We start from the raw sequence: 20,259 nt of genomic DNA on the forward strand, positions 1-20,259 counted from the left end.
GAACAAGCGGTCACGCTACCGTCACAGTCTCTGCACAGGCTTGGCCTGAGCCGGCTATGCCTGTCCCTCGACAGTGGAAGGATCTGTGACTACAGCTTCCGCGTCACCTCACGCCGTTCTCCTCACCTTTCAGCTTCTCCTCGGTGTCGCTGTCAGACTCGCTGTTCTCGTCTGTCACTGGACCAAAAGAACAAGGGAGGAAGAGGCAGATGTAAATTCCAGAGCAAGAAACAGACCCCAAACTTCTAGGCCAGAGGGGATGTTTGGTCAACTGTGTAAACAGGCCAGTCAAATTCTGCTCAACTTAATGTGGCAGCAAACCAATCTGACTGTGGGTAAGGTGGCTCCTCTATCAGACTGGAGCTGAGCCAGGAAGGTTGCGGCCAGAGTCTGGTGACATGCAGCCCTGGCTGACACAATGGAAACCAAGGCAGAGGAAGCCAGAGCATGTGCCACTGAGCTGGCTTCTGGCCCTTTGTGCCAGAGACAAGGGCAGACAAGAAGCAGACGCTTGCTTCCTCCCCAGTGAACCAAGAAACGGCAGAAAACACTCTAGGAAGCATGTCTTCAAATTCTGGGCAGATTCCAGGAGGAGGACAGTCCAGCAGGGCGGGGCAGAGGTAGCTACCTTTTCCTGAGTTGCTCTCCGTGGACTGGGATAGCCTCTTCACCCGTTTCTTTCCTCTCCGGGACTCATAAATGGCATTGATCCGCAATACCAGCTGCCAGATACCAGAAGAAAAGCCAGTGTTAACTCTCCTCCCTGGTATGGACGGCTGCCTAAGCTGGCCCTTCTCTCCTAGGAAGATGCAGTGCAGGAAAGGGGAAGGGACACACTTCCACGCCTTACCTCACCGCCCCATGGGCAGCCAGGGCCTCAACAGTCCTGCACCCAGCTGAGACACTGGGGAGGTTGCAGGGAGGGCCACACAATTTCCTTGGTTCAGTGTCACTCAGCTCCCCCTCTGACACTCTAACACTGCCGTCTCACTGTGGCTTAAGCTATTTACTCCCAAAACAAGGGAAGGAAAAGACAGAAAAAATAATCCCCAGGCAGTGCCACTCTGGTGGGAACCATTCCGAAGAATGTCTGAACAGCCGCCAGCGACGGGAACAGCGCTGACAGTGGCTTCTGAGTCCCATTCCTGACTGCGCCAAGGGTCACATCCTGGAGCCGAAGACACCCAGCCCAGATGACTTCTCCCGTCACAGAGGCCCTGCTAGCCCCTGCTTCATGCCACAGCCTCTCCCGTGCCATGTGGGCTGCCACTGCCCATGATACTGCTTACATGAGAACAGATCGGCTTCAGACGCAAAGGCAGACAAGACTTGGGGTTTCCTAGGTGTCTCATTTCTCTGAGCTCTGAGCGGAACTACGCTGTGCCAGACCCCAGGGGCTCGAGGAGTACATGTCCACGGCATGTGTGCCTCAGATTCCCACCAAAGCCAGTTCAGCATCTCTTCCTTTTTGGGGTGCTGAGGAGTGAATCCAGGCTTTTATGGCCACTAGGCCTGTGCTCTACCACTGAGCCTAACTCTTGCCTCTGCTTTTCTTTTGGGGAGTGGGAGGGAGGCCTGGAACTCACTTTGTGACTCAGGCTGGCTTTGAATTCATAGTGATTCTCCTGCTTCAGTCTCTTCCTGAGTGTTTGGACTATAGACTTGAGCAACAACACCTAGCTAAATACTCAATCATCCACCCATGTATCCACTTATTTTTCTGAGACAGTTTCTCTGTGTGACAGCCCTGGTTGTCCCAGAACTAGCTCTGTAGACCAAGCTGGCCTCAAACTCATAGAGATCCGCCTGCTTCTACCTCCCTGGGATTAAAGGTGTGTGCTGCCACTGTCCGGCTAAATACTCTATTTTTTATTTTTACCACACTTTTTAATTTTCTGGCCCCCTCAACATCTAGGTACCAGTAGACCATTTCTTTGACCTCTCTCATCTGATATCCTTATCTATAAGATGAGGGATCAGGTTATTCACAAGTCTCTTGTCTTTAACTTTCTAGGCTTCTGGGGTCAAGATTTTCAGCTGTCCTCAGATGTCCGTTACCTCTAGCTGTGTTCCTTGGGGAGTCACTCAATGGGCACCACTACTGGAAGGCACCTTCAGGAGCGCCCCTGAGGTCACACCCCACTTTTCCTTTCCACAGGGGTAACCTGGGGTGGGGGAAGGAGAGGGAAATCTACCGTGTACAGTTGAGGCAAATCAAACAGCATAAAAGTGTGAAATATGGGACTAGAGAGGTCAGCAGTCAAGAGTACTGGCTACCCTTCTAAAGGATCCAGGTTCAACTCCCAGCACCCACATGGCAGCTCGTAACCAGCTGTAACTTCAGGTCTAGAGGATCCAATGCCTTCTTCTGGCCTCTGCAGACACCTGGCACGCATGAGGCAAATATTTCATGCAGGCAAAGCACCCATACACATAAAACAATAATAATTATTATTATTTTTTTTTTTTTTGATTTTCGAGACAGGGTTTCTCCGCAGCTTTTGGTTCCTGTGCTGGAACTAGCTCTTGTAGACCAGGCTGGCCTCGAACTCACAGAGATCCGCCTGCCTCTGCCTCCCTAGTGCTGGGATTAAAGGCGTGCACCACCACCGCTCAGCTTAAAAGATTTTTTTATGTATTGAGAAGAACAGGAACAGCGTAGGTCCTAGTGTATTGAGTATTTAGCTGAATGGTGTTGGTGTCTCTTGCTTTAAATCCCAGGGAGGCAGAGGCAGGAGGATCTCTGTGAGTTCGAGGCCAGCCTGGTCTACAGAGTGAGCTCCAGGGCAGTCAAAGCTGTCTCAGACACTGGCAGGGAAAGACTGTTCAGGAGGTGGGAGAGGAATGGCCAAGGGGAACAACACAGGGCAGCAATAGTAATAGAAGACGACCCACATGTCCTGGTCCGCTGGCTTCACGGTGTCCCCTTGGCCTCTTGTGATACAGAAAGCAGAGACCCTCATTTTATCCCTCCTCAACTTCCTCTGTAGAGAAGTGGGGGTGCATCCCAGACCTCAAAATCTAAAGTGTGGGTTACCCTGGGGATCTTTTTCTTCTTCCTGCCATTCTGTAGGTCTCCAAGGTTAAAGAAAGTGTCATCCGGGCTGCTAGGTGTAGAGGGGGGACTGGCTCTCACTGGGGACCCAGCTCCATCCCGACTCAGCTTCCGGGTGTCCAGCAGTTTGAAGTTTCTTCTCTCTGAATTTTGCCGGAAAAATGCAGACTTGGACAAGGATTGCTGTGTGAGAAAGGAGAGAGCCATAAGTCCAAACAAAGGGGCAGGAGATCTCAGTAGGGAGACGGAACTGAGCAGGCTGGGCTGGGAGGGAGATCTCTGCGGGGAGACAGGGGACTGAGCAGGCTGGGCTGGGTGGGAGAGCTCACTGTGGGGATGAGGAACTGAGCTGGCAGGGCTGGGTTCCCAGGGTACCTGGGGTTTGCTATGTTAACTATGCTGTGCTCCTATCTAGTTGTGGGAAACGTATATGACAAAGGATGGAAATCTAATGCACCTGCCTCTGCCCTGGCTTCACAGACGAGACTTGATGATAGAGACACTGGTCCTGGTAAATCACAGGACTAAACCGGCTGTGGCCCTGGGCTGGCTTGTCTAGTGTCTGCCTCACAGGAAATTTCATCCCTCTGGGCATCGGTGTCTCTCTTCATTTGTAGTACTGGCATTTGAGTCTACTGCCTGCCGCAGACAGGCACTGGACTGCCGAGCTAGAGCCCCAGTCCAGGACTGTATTTCTTTCTTTTTTTTTTTTAATATTTATTTATTTAGCACGTATACAATGTTCTGTCTGTGTGTGTGCCTGCAGGTCAGAAGAGGGCACCAGACCCCATTACAGATGGTTGTGAGCCACCATGTGGTTGCTGGGAATTGAACTCAGGACCTTTGGAAGAGCAGGCAATGCTCTTAACCTCTGAGCCATCTCTCCAGCCCCCCCCCCTTTTTTTTTAATATTTACAGGACTGTATTTCTAAACAAGCCTCTTTCAAATCAAAAGGTAAATAAAGAACTTGTTGAAAAGTTTACCAATCAGCAGTGGACGTAGCTCAGAGGACTTGCCTAGCATGTGCAAGACGCCAAGTCTGCTCTCCAGTACCCCCCAAAATAAAAGTTAACTTTATTTCTAGCATTGTAGTGCATGGTTGTAATTCTAGCACTTGGGAGGACCAGATGGGCAAGCCCCTCTCTGCTCACAGCAAGTCTGAGGCTGGTCAGGGATGCAGGAGACCTGGTCTCAAAAAAAATTTACAGTTCATAACCCAGAGGAGAATCCATTTTCTGATAAATTACTACAAGTTGAGGGGTACAACTCAAACCAACAAAAAACAGATAGAAGATAAGTGTTATTCTTTTTTAAAGATATAAGAGTGTTAGCTGGGCAGTGGTGGTACACACCTTTAATCCCAACACTCAGGAGGCAGAGGCAGGTGGATCTCTGTGAGTTCGAGGCCAGTCTGGTCTACAAGAGCTAGTTCCAGGACAGGCTCCAAAGCTATGGAAAAACCCTGTCTTGAAAAACCAAAAAGAGTGTGTAGGGGAGGAAGGCAGGTCCCATGAGGGGCAGTCAGTCCCAGGAGGGGTATGGGTAGTGGTAGCTGCAGGTCACCTTGGTGGGTGAACTTGGCGGGCTGGGGACTGTGGGGTGAGAGACAGACATTATGCAGAGAGAGTTTGGGTATAGAGTTAATTTAGTGGGTTATGAAGGGAAAAGGAAGGGGGAAGGGGAGAAGGAAGAAGAAGAGAGAGAGGCAGACGGGGTGGGGACGGGGAGAGAGGGAGAGCGTGAGCAGAAGTTACCGTTTCATGAGATGGACAGAAAGAGAGAGAATAGCCTGGAGATCTGCTAGACTTGGCAGCGGGGGTGGGGGTGGGTGTTGGTTGAGAGTGGACGGGGCTTGTCTCTCTCTCTCTTTTTTGGTTTTTCGAGACAGGGTTTTTCCATAGCTTTGGAGCCTGTCTGGTAACTAGCTCTTGTAGACCAGGCTGGCCTTGAACTTACAGAGATCCACCTGCCTCTGTGTTGACTTATTTATTATTTATGTGTCTGGTCCCCAAGAAGGCCAGAAGAGGGTGTCTGATCCCCTGGAACCAGCTAGAGTCACAGGTGGCTCTGAGTCGCCGTGTGGGTCCTGGGAATCAAACCTGGGTCCTATAGAAGAGCAGCCAGTGCTCTTAACCACTGAACTATTTCTCCAGCCCCTTCATTCCTGTTTTTTTTAAATATTTATTTATTATGTATAATTTATTTATTTATTTATTATGTATACAATATTCTGTCTGTATGCCTGAAGGCCAGAAGAGGGCGCCAGACCTCTTTACAGATGGTTGTGAGCCACCATGTGGTTGCTGGGAATTGAACTCAGGACCTTTGGAAGAGCAGGCAATGCTCTTAACTACTGAGCCATCTCTCCAGCCCCCTCATTCCTGTTTTTAAAAGATTTAATTTTCTAATTTTTGTTCCTGTCCTACCTGTTTGTTTATTGGCTTTTCTTCCTTCCTTCATTCCTTCCTTTCTTCTTCTTCTTTTTTTATTTTTATTTTTTTTAATTTTTTCGAGACAGGGTTTCTCTGTAGCTTTGGAGCCTGTCCTGGAACTAGTTCTGTAGACCAGGCTGGCCTAGAACTCAAGACATCCACCTGTTTCTGCCTCCAAAGTGCTGGGATTAAAGATGTGTGCCATCATCACTTACTTGGCTAGTGTTTATTTTTTAATTAAGTGTGTACATACGTGTCTGTGTATGGGTTTGTATATATGAGTGTGGGAGCTTACAGAGGGCAGAAACATCATCTTCCTTTGGAGCCGGAATTACAGGCCATTGTGCACAGCCTGACATGGGTACCGGAAATCGAACTCCAGTCCTCTGCATGAGAAGTGAGTTTATCCATCACGACATCTCTCCAGCCCTCTACCTTCATCATCTTTACCTAGAGACTCTATCTCCTGGGCTGGTGAGCTGGCTCAGCAGCTGGGGGATCTGAGTTTGATCCCTGGGTCCCACACTGTAGGAAAGGACCAACTCGTGCATGCTGTTCTCACCTCCACAAGCATATACATTCTGGTGTATGTACACATCCATAGGCAAAGAAACACATGAAAAAAATTAGGAAAAAAATAAAAGTTATCTTTTGTTAGATGTTTAATAAATACTGATTTCTATTTTTGTCTAGATTTTCTTGGTTTGTTTTCTAACATAGTTTATTCATTAATCCGTCAGTAATTTATTTCATGGTATGCTAATCTAAATCATTTCCCTCCAAACTAATTTATTCCATTTAATGAATGAGCCTTTCTTTCTCAATTAATTTACAAGCCACATCTACCCTATGTTAAGCACTCACAGAATAGGCCTATTCTCTTCCACCAAAATTTCCCAGTCTCGCTTAGTTCCAAGTAGGATGTATTTACAACTTTAGAGCCTTTTCTTTCTCAGAATTTCCAGGAACAAAGACCCCAACTGCCCCATGGTCTGTTCTCCCATTCACCATAGATTTACAAAGAGTAAGGTACTACTCAGCACAGGATGCTTCCAACAGAGGAGAGCTGACCTGCTGGGCCCAGTGTGGGCTTTTTTATCACCTTGGCACAGAGAGCAGGCTTCTTAGCAGCCTAACTCCACCTGCAATGAAGTCCAAGAAAACGCCTGACTGCTCTCACGGCACTGAAATCTGTAACGGCTGGCAACCAGCAGGTACCTGTGTTACACCAGCCAGTGTAAAGATTGGACCCATGGAAAGATTGGAAAAGGGAAGCAACCAAAATATGGTGCTTGACTCTAGACAGTATGCCAAGGAGCCTGGCGGAAGCTGCGGGCAGGCTGCATCCAGGCTTTGTCTCCTGGTGTCACTGCTGGGGAGAAAGTCTCCAGTAGTGTCCCATAGCACCCAAATAACTAACCACCAGGGAGCTTCAGGGAAGAGTGGGCCTGCGGTAGCTCCTTGCCTGATAAAAGGGAAAACAGCAGGACGTGGGGGTGAGCCTCTCAAGCATTCAGGACAGTCCGAGGCTCGGCAGGAAGAAGCAAATTCTGCCCCAGAATCTTTACCCAGGACTCCGAGGGTCCCGAGGTTACTGGGGGCGGGGGCGGGGGAGGGGGCGGGGGAGGGGGCACACGGTACTGTAGTGAAGATGTCTGTTCGCTGGCAAGGGTGTGACTCTTAGAGGAGCCAGTGAAGCTTTCCTTCAAAGTCAGATAGTTTGTACAGCAATGTGGGCCAAGCCCTCTCTGCTGCAGCTTCTCAACCATGCCAACTCCACAGGCAGTACATGTAATGTACAAAGGACTGAGTAGGGCGATACAGCTTCATTCATAAAGGCCTCATACAACTTCATTCATAAGAACCAGCAACTGGCAGGAGGTTGCCAAACCCTAACTGCAGCGTGAAAAAGAAGCCATTGTCGGGTCTTAAAAGTGGTATTTTCTTCAAGCTGTTATCCGGCAGATTCTACTGTTGGTGGGAGCACCACACACCAGCCTGCATAATGCCCAATCCCACCTGCCTCCTTCCAGCACCGTGGCCCACTGTCTCTAGTGTAGGATCTGTGTCACCGTGGCCCACTGTCTCTAGTGTAGGATCTGTGTCACCGTGGCCCACTGTCTCTAGTGTAGGATCTGTGTCACCGTGGCCCACTGTCTCTAGTGTAGGATCTGTGTCACCGTGGCCCACTGTCTCTAGTGTAGGATCTGTGTCACCGTGGCCCACTGTCTCTAGTGTAGGATCTGTGTCACTGTGGCCCACTGTCTCTAATCCCATAGGCACAGCAGAAAATCTATAGTGTCTGAGAAGTAGACAGAGACAGGACGATCTTGGCCTGAGGTCTGACTTTCCTATTCAAGTCTCTTGAGTTGTTGCAGAAGGCTGTGATGGTCCTGGCGTGTGACATCTTGATGGCAAGAAGCCCTGAGCCTTCTCAAAGGAAGATGCCATGGACTGAAGCTGAGATCACTAGCCCTTTTTGGCTAAATGGGTGACAAAATATTTAAAAAAAGGAAACATAGACTGTCTCGGATCAGCACATCTCTTTCTGACATAAAAATTAGTCCTTGGCAGTTGTAGTAGCACACATCTGTATAATCACAACACTCAGGAAGCTGGTGCAGGAGAATTACAGTTTGAGGCCAGCCAGGGCGACAAAGAGAGAACCCCCTCTCCATCTCAAACAAACAAACAGAGGCTGTGGAGATGGATCTTTGGGTAAACAGCTGGGCAGATGTGACAGCACACCTGGAATCCCAGCACTCAGGTGGCAGTGACGGGATTTCCTGGGCAAGCCAGTGAGCCAGAGGAGCGAAGCTCCAGATTCAGTAAGATTCACTCACTAAAGTGGAGAATGACTGAAGACGCCCGCTGTCAACCTTTACACGCACATGTGCAGTGCACACATGCACCACACACACGAGAGCATACATGACTACTCCACACACACGAGAGCACACATGCACCACACACACGAGAGCACACATGCACCACACACACGAGAGCACACATGCACCCACACACACGAGAGCATACATGACTACTCCACACACACGAGAGCACACATGACTACTCCACACACACGAGAGCACACATGACTACTCCACACACACGAGAGCACACATGACTACTCCACACACACGAGAGCACACATGACTACTCCACACACACGAGAGCACACATGCACCACACACACGAGAGCACACATGACTACTCCACACACACACGAGAGCACACATGACTACTCCACACACACGAGAGCACACATGACTACTCCACACACACGAGAGCACACATGACTACTCCACACACACGAGAGCACACATGACTACTCCACACACACGAGAGCACACATGACTACTCCACACACACGAGAGCACACATGACTACTCCACACACACGAGAGCATACATGACTACTCCACACACACGAGAGCACACATGACTACTCCACACACACGAGAGCACACATGACTACTCCACACACACGAGAGCACACATGACTACTCCACACACACGAGAGCACACATGACTACTCCACACACACGAGAGCACACATGACTACTCCACACACACGAGAGCACACATGCACCACACACACGAGAGCACACATGACTACTCCACACACACACGAGAGCACACATGACTACTCCACACACACGAGAGCACACATGACTACTCCACACACACGAGAGCACACATGACTACTCCACACACACGAGAGCACACATGACTACTCCACACACACGAGAGCACACATGACTACTCCACACACACGAGAGCACACATGACTACTCCACACACACGAGAGCATACATGACTACTCCACACACACGAGAGCACACATGACTACTCCACACACACGAGAGCACACATGACTACTCCACACACACGAGAGCACACATGCACCACACACACGAGAGCACACATGACTACTCCACACACACGAGAGCACACATGACTACTCCACACACACGAGAGCACACATGACTACTCCACACACACGAGAGCACACATGACTACTCCACACACACGAGAGCACACATGACTACTCCACACACACGAGAGCACACATGACTACTCCACACACACGAGAGCACACATGCACCACACACACGAGAGCACACATGACTACTCCACACACACGAGAGCATACATGACTACTCCACACACACGAGAGCACACATGACTACTCCACACACACGAGAGCACACATGCACCACACACACGAGAGCACACATGACTACTCCACACACACGAGAGCATACATGACTACTCCACACACACGAGAGCACACATGACTACTCCACACACACGAGAGCACACATGCACCACACACACGAGAGCACACATGACTACTCCACACACACGAGAGCATACATGACTACTCCACACACACGAGAGCACACATGACTACTCCACACACACGAGAGCATACATGACTACTCCACACACACGAGAGCATACATGACTACTCCACACACACGAGAGCATACATGACTACTCCACACACACGAGAGCACACATGCACCACACACACGAGAGCACACATGACTACTCCACACACACGAGAGCATACATGACTACTCCACACACACGAGAGCATACATGACTACTCCACACACACGAGAGCACACATGACTACTCCACACACACGAGAGCACACATGCACCACACACACGAGAGCACACATGACTACTCCACACACACGAGAGCACACATGCACCCACACACACGAGAGCACACATGACTACTCCACACACATGAGAGCACACATGACTACTCCACACACACGAGAGCACACATGACTACTCCACACACACGAGAGCATACATGACTACTCCACACACACGAGAGCACACATGACTACTCCACACACACGAGAGCACACATGACTACTCCACACACACGAGAGCACACATGACTACTCCACACACACGAGAGCACACATGCACCACACACACGAGAGCACACATGACTACTCCACACACACGAGAGCACACATGACTACTCCACACACACGAGAGCACACATGACTACTCCACACACACGAGAGCACACATGACTACTCCACACACACGAGAGCACACATGCACCACACACACGAGAGCACACATGACTACTCCACACACACGAGAGCACACATGACTACTCCACACACACGAGAGCACACATGACTACTCCACACACACCCACATAATTTCTTTTTGAGTTGCTGCCACATTCCTTGGGCTGTATATGGTTATATAACACATAAAAAATCATTTTGGATTCACAGACCGCAGCATCTGCTCCGGCTACACACACATCTGCTCATTTCTAAGGAGACTTTTGTCCAATTGTCCCTCCCTTTCCACTGGGACCAGACAGGAGTTAATTAAACGAACATCCCAAAGATGGCGCAGAGCTTTCTGAGGCTAGCAGGGGAGTTCAGCACAGAGGGGCTGCATCAGCTACTTCTAATTTTCCAGATGCAGCCCAGATGTGGCAGATGCTCAATGAATAGCTGATGAGCTAAGTGGAGGAAGTGGCAAAGTCTGCAGCTGTCCCTCAGAACGCGGGCACAGACCAGACACCCAGATGTGAGAACAGAATAATAGACATAGAATACAGGGCCGCAGTGATGTTGCATGGGCTCTAACAGCATGTAAGGTCAGGGCATTGGCCAGTGCACAGTGCTATCCAGGACAACAACATCTGGACAGAAAACTGACTGGCATCACTACCACCCTAGTTTGGCTGTTGTGGTAGCACAGACTCCAGGTTTGCCCAACCTAGCAGGGACAGGAAAGGCCACTCAGCCTTCATTTTCTGGTACGAGGGAGGAGTTACCTGCTCAGAACACAGCTGACCAGGGCAGGTGTCTATCACTGTTCTAAGAGCAGCGACTCCCTGCATGAAGTGGAGAGCTGAGCAGGATGTGAGAGGTGGCAAGGTACAACTGCTTCTCTTTCTTCTTCTTGTGTATGCGCGTGTGTGGGCTCACATGCACACGTGTACACACACGCAGGGAGGCCAGAGGTCAACCTCTGGCGCTGTTCCTTAGGCGCCACTCACCTATTCTTTCCCGTATTTCCTTTCTTCCCTTCTTCCTCCCTCCCTCCTTCCTTCCCTCCCTCCCTCCTTCCTTCCTTCCTTTGTAGACAGGGTCTCTCACTGGCCTAGAACTCTCGAGTTCAGGCAGCCAATGGGTCTCTCTCCAGCACTGGGATTATAGTATTATAATTTCCCTACACTCGCTTTTATACATTAAGAGTTCCGGGGCTTGAACTCAGTCCTTCATTCTTTCATGACAAGCATTGTATAGACTAAGCTATATACACCCCAACCCCTTTCTGGGAGACAGGGTCTCCTGTATTCCAGGCTGGCCTTGAACTCATTACATAGATGAAGATGACCTTGAACTTCTGATCTTCTTGCCTCAGCCTCCCAAATGCTGAGATTATAGATGTGAGCCATTTTACCTAGTTCCTTCCCCGGTACTGGGGACTGACCCAGGGCCTTGTGTGCATTCTGCCCGATATATGTCCTTAGCCCTTACTTTTCCTAAGTCAATCTGGTCAGTCTAGGAAAAGAACTGTCTAAATGCTAGACACATACATAGTCCAGTGAGAACACAAACACGTTTCCAAGGCGAGTAGAAACTGCTGACTATTGGTTAGCATGCATTTCTCATGACAACAGTCTTCTCCACGTGAAAGCTGGTTGGTTCAGGCAACACTGAGGCAGCTCACATGGGCCTGTAAGCCTCACCTTAACAACAGGTAAAGTCCCTGAGTCTTCTAAAGTCAGTGGCTGGACGTGTCTCTGTCCGACACCAGGTGTAGACAGCACACCCTGTGAAGACACACACACACACTGACCCTGCTCTGGGCCTAAGGAGTACTGCTGCATCCCTCAGCTGGAAACAAACCTGACAATGGAATTTGTGTGACACCTGCAGTTTAAGTTTACTCTTCCTTTATTTCCTTTCCTCAACAACAAATGCCCTAAAGTGTTCAACAGGATCAGGGAATCTTGGAGTCTTGACCTCTGGGTACTGAGATACCAAAATACCACTGAGGGTGTCTGCTTATGCACTGATTCTATATATGTGCAAATAAATATGAGCTTACAAATCCATATATTCTTTAAGTTAAATAGTCACAAGGTCTGGAGAGACTGCCCAGTGACTGGGAGCTCTTATAGAGGACCTGAGTCAGTTCTGAGCACCCACACGGTGGCTCACAACCACCTGTTACTCCAGTTCCACTGGATCCGGTGCCCTCTTGTGGCCTCCAAGTGCTCCTGCACACATGTGATACACATAAACTCACATACATATAAATAAAAAATAAGTAAGTACTTTTTTTTTTTTATAAGACAGGGTCTGAACGCCTGGAATTTACTATGTAGACCAGGTTGTCCTCAAACTCCCAAACGTTTGCCTGCCTCTGCCTCCTGAGGACTGGGAACAAAAGTGTGTGCCACCACACCAGGCAAATAAAGAAACCTTTAAAAATGGTACACAGATGGTAGTAGACTACACAGACCAGCTCTCCACACTGCCTTTCTTCCACACATCTCATCAAAATGCCCTTATTTACTTGTTTGTTTACGGCAATGGTTTTCTTTTCTTAGTCGGGCTACTCTGGAAACATCAACCAGGCTGGCACTGAATTCTGAGCAGCAATTCTCCTGCCTCTGGCTCCAAGAGGTTGGGACTGTAGGTGTGGCTCAGGATAGTTAAATGCATTGATTTTAGTGACCGACTTAGGAGAGAGCCCTGAACTAGAGACTCAAAGGTATCTCAGGGAGCTCTGCAGAGAGGATGGTTGCAGGAGACTGGTCAGGCTGCTGAGTAAGACAGACAGATGCACTGGAGGAACCCAGATTGCCCGAGGTACCTTGGTGGAAGTGTCCGGGATGGAAGAGGTGGGAGATCCAGGGAAAGTCAAGACACATTTCTTGCCCAGGCAGCGGCCGTGTAGCTCAATGTCCTCATACGGATTTTCCTTCATAGGTGGATCTAGGAGCAACAGCAAAATGAGTCAGGAATGTTAGAACTTTGTCTTTTCTCTCTTTTTAAACGATATATTTTATGCGAATGGCATTTTTCCTGCACGCACTATCCATGCACCCTATGTGTGGCTGATGCCTGAGAAGGCCAGAAGAGGGTGTCAGATACTCTGGAACTGGAGTTACATATGGTTGTGAGCCTCCATGTGGGCACTGGGGACTGAACCAGGGTCCCTGCAATAGCTGCCAGTGCTATTAACTGTTGTGCCATCTCTCAAGGCCCTGAACTTGTCCCTTTTTTTCTATCCTGGTTTATGAAACAGGTTTTCTCTGTATAACAGCTGTCCAGGAATTCATTCTGTAGACCAGGCTGGCCACGCACCTGCCTTTGTCTCCCGAGTGCTGAGATTAAAGGCATGTGCCACCACTGTCCACTGAAAAACTATTTACTTATCATTTTTATTTTATGTGCATTGGTGTTTCGCCTGCATGTGTGAGGGTGTCAGAACTTCTGGAACTGGAGTTACAGACAGGTGTGAGCTGCCATGTGGCTGCTAGGAATTGAACCCAGGTCCTCTGGAAGAGCAGCCAGAGTTCTTAACCACTGAGCCATCTCTCCAGGCACCTGAACTTTTTATATGGGAGCACTAAGGCTTTGCTTTTCCACGTGCGTGCTTGTGGGCTGTGTGTGGTTTTACTGGTCACCCCTTCCTTGTAGCAGCAGAACCTGATTTTTACTAAGGGATAACTCCCCATCTCCTGACTTGTGTAACTGCATCCCCAGGTCCAGGGCTTGCTGCTCTACGGGGCCTGGACACTAGCCTACAGGTGAGTTCAGGAGGGTTTGACAGCCCAGGCCTAAGGCAGACATTGAACGTCACTTCCGGCTCTGAAAATGATCATGGGACATAAACTGGTCTGGCCAGAGCGACTCAGGGCTTTTGCTGGCTTCGTAGGCCCCAGGCTCTAGATCTAGAGGGGGAAGCCACAGGTCCAGAGGGCTGCCTGGGAACAAAGTCACCCTGGGAGAAGAAAGGAGAAGCCAGCTTGGGTTACTGCTTCCCCCAAAGTACCTTTGCTATCTCATTACAAGGGTGGGAACCCAGCCTGATGCTGTGGTTCAAACAATTCGGCTAATCCCTCCTGCCCTCCTGTGCTTCCTCCCTTCAGGAGGCATTTCTGGTACTGATGACCCCAGGTGCGCTGTCTGCCCTCACGTGCAAATGCCTGTGTGTTTCTCTCTCATTAGCTCTTTTTCTGTTTCTAAGGTTACACTGAGGTGGCTGGAGAGGAGGCTCAGCGGTTAAGAGCACTGCCTGCTCTTCTAGAGGTGCTGAGTTCAATTCCCAGCAACCACATGGTGGCTCACAACCATCTGTAATGAGAACTGGAGCCCTCCTCTGGCCTGCAGGTGTACACGCAGACAGAACACTGTGTACATAGTTATGATTCTAAGTATATGTGTTTATAACAGCTAAAGTGTGCTGGGGGAATTTATCATGTTAAAGCTTTATGCCATCTGTAGAGGAGATTATAAACTACAAGCTATTCCTGTGACACAAACCAGTTTTCAGTGTCTTCTAACTGAGAAGAATCCTATCCAGCACACTTCTTCTAAGGTGGCTCACATCAAGCAAGGTTTGCCTTTATTTTTACTATTTTCTTTTATATCAGCCTGGTATTTGTCTTTCATTCCTGCCAGTTCTGGGAAAGCAGTTCCTAAGTGACGCTTAAAGACCCAGGGTACAGGCGGATCCTCTGACTCATATGAAACCAGCATGTCCAGCACCCTGACTTCTCCAAGTACCCCCAGAGCTTCTCGAGTTGCTGGCTTTGCAATGGGCCACAGTGACAGTCAAAGCGGGATAACTGGCGCTGAGACACGGCCTGTGGGCTCCAGGCCACACTGCTATACATCGTCTCCTTTCTTCTGCCATCACGAGCAGACTCAGGTCTGAGCTCACACCTCGCTGAAAGGGAGATTCCTGAACTCTGAAATAAACCCTGGACCTAAGTCCTCTTTGGAAGCCGAGGAGGTTCTCGTCAGACGTCATTTAGTCTCTGCTTTGCTACCCTGCCGGAGTCCCGCTCTCATGGAAAAAGCACACTGGCACACAGTGTCTCCATTCCACAGCTGATGGCGGAGAGGCCTGTTATATATTCTCATCAATCCTAACGCAACTTTGCAAGGCAGCCACCAAACAACTGCAGAGCCAGGACCCTACCCTGGATTTCGAGGGGGGCTCTGTTTCTCAGATCACCCTGTTGCCTGCTCAGCTCGCTGGTCCTCGCCAGCTGGTCCTCCTTCAGCCCGCTGAGGCCCCCACTCCCAGCTCGCCTACCTGCTGCTTTCTCGTACATTAATGGCACATCTGTCTTCAAGTGCACGCATGTGTGTTTGGAGCAGAAACTCCGTGCTAACTCTGTCCGTCTCACTCACAGCCCTCCACACAGAGTTTGGCCTCTTACCTAGAATGTCTTCGTAGACGTTCTCCTCCGATAAAGTGCGTGTGAGTCCCAGCTTGGTCTGTGCGTACCAGTCCACCCTGCTGCTCTCAGAGGAGGACTGCAGTAGGTCTTCAAACTCATAGGACTTCCTGCGTTGCGCACCACGGAAGGAAAGAAAGAGAGAATGTGAATCAGTTGAGGCTGGTTCCGAACACGGCAGAGGTCACAGGGCAAAGGGGCCAACTCAGAGCTCTCAGGCCAGGGCTGCAGAGCTGGAAGCCAAGGCAGATGCCTGAGTTGTAGCAGAAACCCACCCCAAAGGGACACTATCAGCCCATGAGCCTCTTCTGCCTCCATTGAGGTTTCCAGGCAGGACAAAGGGTCTAAGTCTTGGAGCTCTAGCAGATGGGTCCGGTCTGGGACATAGTGTTAGCTGCTTTCTCTGGTTGTTCTTTGCCTAGACTAATAAGTACTCTGATGGTGGACACTGGGGTGAAGGTGTGGTTTGTGGAGCAGCACCCTAACAACTAAAGATGTCTGTATATTTCAGGGCATGAGTTCAAGGACCCAGCTCTCTTCCTTACAGTACAACTACTAGCCTAGATGATCCTGGGCTTTGCTGGAATGGGATTAACCATTATCCAAATGGCTACTGCTGGACACTCTGGACTTTAAGACACACCTTAACTCTGTTGTGATTTTTTTTCCATATTTATGGGAGCAAGATGCTAATATATAAGGTATGCTTTGCATTTGAATCCTGACACATAAAAGGTTTTGATACCCTAAGCAGCATCTAGAAAGACTACATTTTTGTTTGTTTGTTTGTTTGTTTTTCGAGACAGGGTTTCTCTGTGGCTTTGGAGCCTGTCCTGGAACTAGCTCTGTAGACCAGGTGGTCTCGAACTCACAGAGATCCGCCTGCCTCTGCCTCCCGAGTATGTTTATTTGTTTTTGAGATAGGGTTTCCCTGTGTATCTCTAGCTGTCCTGGAACTCCGTCTGTAGACCACGCTGGCCTCGAACTCACAGAGATCCTCCTGCTTCTGCCTCCCAAGTGCTGGGATTAAAGGCACGTGTCACTACTGCCTGGCGAAAGACTACATTTTAAGAATATGAACTTTCTTTGAAGAACTGATCTGGAGGCAGGCATGGAGTACATGTCTAAAACTCCAGCACTTGGGAGGCTAAGACAGGAGGATATGGTTATCAAGTTATAGGTCAGCCTGGTCTGCATAATGAGACACAGCTAGGAGCTAGGTATTATGGTGCAGAATCCTAGCATTGTGGAGGCAGAAGCAGGTAGATCTACGTGAGTTCTAGGCCAGTCTAGTCTTCATAGTGAATTCCAGGTCAGTCAGAACGACATTGTGAGACCTGTCTAAAAAACCTTAAGTACAGTACAATAATAATAATAATAATAAAACAAATAAAAACTGGGCATGGTGATGAATGTTTATAATCCCAGAACTCTGGAGGCTGAGGCAGGAGAATTGTCAATAGTCCCGATCCTACTTAGGCTACAGCGAGTTTCAGACCAGTCTGGGCTGTAGATCTTGCCCCAAAACAAACAAACGAACAAACAAACATCAAAACCCCCACAGTAACATCAAACAAAAACAAACAAACAAAGGAAAATGAGGGCCCTGCGATGGCTCAGCGGGCAGAGGTGTTTGCCAACAAGTCTAATGACCTGAGTTCAACCTGCTGGACCCACACAGCATAAGACGAGAAACAAGTCCTGCAATTCCTCTCCAGCCCTGCGTCGCGCTACCCGAGCACCCTCCTCACACAGACCCACAGATAAATAAATGTAATAGAAAGTCAAAACAAAGTCAGAAACAAGCAGTTACATCGCAAACCCTCCACAGCCTTGAGCACACTAAACAAGTGCCCTGTCACTTTACCCTTGGTCCCTGGCTTTTTGTTTTGTTTTTGTTTTTTCAAATCAGGGTTTCTACCTGTAGCCCTGGCTGTCCTGGAACTTGCTCTGTAGACCAGGCTGGAGATCCTCGTGCCTCTGCCTCCCAAGCACCAGGTTTAAAGGTGTGCTCCATCATACTGGGTTCCCTGTATGCATGAGGGTCTCTCAGTATGTCGCCCGGGTTGGCCTTTGTACTTGTGATCCTCCTGCCTCTGCGGCAAAGCTTAACTTGTAAAATAAATTACCACAGGGTTTCCTAATGATGAGTCCATCTCTGTGTTAAGTAAGGTGCTGGTTTTCAAGTGACCAAAGTGTGAAATCTTTTTACAACATTGTAAATCAAAACAAAGTAAGATCCACAGAGCAGCAAGAAGGAGCTTTGGACTTCACACGAACAGTTTCCAGAACCAAGAGAAAAGCAGAACTCCAATTATTCCAAGGTCTGGCTTATCACCGTCGAGTCAGGATCACTGGTGCAATGGCTGGCTTGCAGGGACTTCTGTCCTCTGGTGCTGAGGTTCAGGTAAAGTGAGGGAAGTATATTTGCTAAATCCTGACCTGACCTGGAGCTATCCCTGAGGTCAGGCTGACCCTCGGGCAGGTACACCTGCATTGTTCTGCTTCTGTAACCTCTTCCCTCTCAAACAGTGATGACTTGAAGACACGACTTTGTCCTGGCCTTAAAAGTTCATGTCCTCAGTCTGGCCTTTAAACCCAGAGCTTGGGAGGCAGAGAGGCAGATGGATCTCTGTGAGTTCGAGGTTAGCCTGGTCTACAAAGCGAGTTCCAGGACGGCCAGGGCTATAAACCTTGTATCGAAAAACAAAACAAACAAAAAAGTTCATATCCTGTCATGTTTGCTGACAGCTATCACAGCTATAGCAGGGGGGATGTAACAAACTTGTGGTTTTTTTCTTTTTTTCTTTTTTTGGTTTTTCGAGACAGGGTTTCTCTGTGGTTTTGGAGCCTGTCCTGGAACTAGCTCTTGTAGACCAGGCTGGTCTCGAACTCACAGAGATCCGCCTGCCTCTGCCTCCCAAGTGCTGGGATTAAAGGCGTGCGTCACCACCGCCCGGCGTGGTTTTTTCTTGTATAAACCCCCTTATTCACTCAGCTCGGGGCCGCCTCTTTAGATTTGTAGTAGGGTCTGTGTGGCTTAATAAAAAAACTCTAAGGAGCTCATCCTGGTCTCCTTTTCTTGGGTGAGAACGGCCCGGCCACAACACAGGTAAGAGAAACCTGTTCAAATGAATGACTGGTCCACTGTACGTACAACTTTGAACTTGAGAAAGGTTTTAGCATCTTTATGTAGTAACTTGGAGGAGAAGGGTATTTCAAAGGCGAATGGATGATAAGCACAACTGATCAGGTCTCTAGCTAAACATGCCCAGCACTCAGGCACCACACCACCCACAGGTGTGCCAAATGCCTTCTGTGGGTCACACTGTGCTCCGAACCAGTGAAGCAAAGGCAAGGAGTCCCTGCCTTACAGTTGGAGAGAATGTGACCCCCTATAACTTCCTTGCCTCGCAGGTCCTCCAATGACCACATTGCAGCTGGCTTTAGACCCTGATCTCTCTGTTGCAATGAACTCCCTTGTAGCTCGGGCTTGGTCCAATATACTGTGGAGTTGAGGATGGCCTGGAACTTCTGCTTCTTTTGCCTCTGCCTCCCAAATGCTGGGATTACTACTGTGAAGATCATGCCTGCTCTGTGTGGTGCTAGGGACTAAACCCAGGCCTTCATGGTACTAGGCGAGCAACGAAGACATCCCCAGTACGCCGCATCCATCTCCAGTGAATTTCTTCTTCTATTTCTCTCTTTCCTAGTTCCTTTCTTTTCTAGCCCTCCCTCCATGGGAGTCTAATACCAGAACTCAGGAGGCTGAGGCAGGGGATCTCAAGTTTGAGATCAGCCTGGAGAATATCATGAAATTGTCTCAAAAAACATTTTTAAAAAATCATGACCAATGTCCAATTACTGTGTGAGGATTACTAATGACTTTTCCATACTTTTGTAAATGAAATGCTAATTTAAGGCAGAGGGCAAGAACCTCAAAATTAACATGTCTCAAAAGAGGTTCCTCTCTTAGAGCTGCCCCCTGGAAAGCCAACCAGATGTTTATGCCTGAAGCTGCAGGCACTCTGCTGAGCCCCTTCTCCTGGCCCACCTACACCTAACCAACTAACCGCATTCTACCTCCCCAGCCACTGGAAACTGATCACTTCCTCCAGGGCCCCCACTGGAATTACATCACAACCTGACCACGACACCCACTCTGTCGCCAAGGGGAACCCTAACAGATGCAAACCTGATGACTGCCCCTTCAAAGCTGTGCCGTGTTTCTTCCCGGTGCTCCTTTTGTCTCTAGAGCTCTAGGATTGGTTACATTAGACCGCACAG

At 49.1% G+C, this 20,259-nt stretch overlaps 1 protein-coding gene across 2 annotated transcripts in view; it reads right to left on the reverse strand.

Annotated features, from left to right (window-relative positions):
• The window catches only part of LOC121435559 (DENN domain-containing protein 2A), a 96,632-nt gene that overhangs the window by 29,366 nt on the left and 47,007 nt on the right, over positions 1 to 20,259 (reverse strand). For both annotated transcript variants that reach the window (XM_041634995.1, XM_041634993.1), the window contains 5 exons: positions 15,955 to 16,082; positions 13,374 to 13,495; positions 3,038 to 3,238; positions 629 to 722; positions 127 to 177 (listed from right to left, as the gene is read on the reverse strand). In XM_041634995.1, coding sequence (XP_041490929.1) covers positions 127 to 177; positions 629 to 722; positions 3,038 to 3,238; positions 13,374 to 13,487 — 460 coding nt within the window. In that variant the 5' untranslated portion in view covers positions 13,488 to 13,495; positions 15,955 to 16,082. The remainder of the gene's footprint in view (positions 1 to 126; positions 178 to 628; positions 723 to 3,037; positions 3,239 to 13,373; positions 13,496 to 15,954; positions 16,083 to 20,259) is intronic.

This window comes from Microtus oregoni, unplaced genomic scaffold (genome assembly GCF_018167655.1).
Source record: "Microtus oregoni isolate MIOR12 unplaced genomic scaffold, Mior012 000046F_ref0000063, whole genome shotgun sequence".
Taxonomy (NCBI): Eukaryota; Metazoa; Chordata; class Mammalia; order Rodentia; family Cricetidae; genus Microtus; species Microtus oregoni.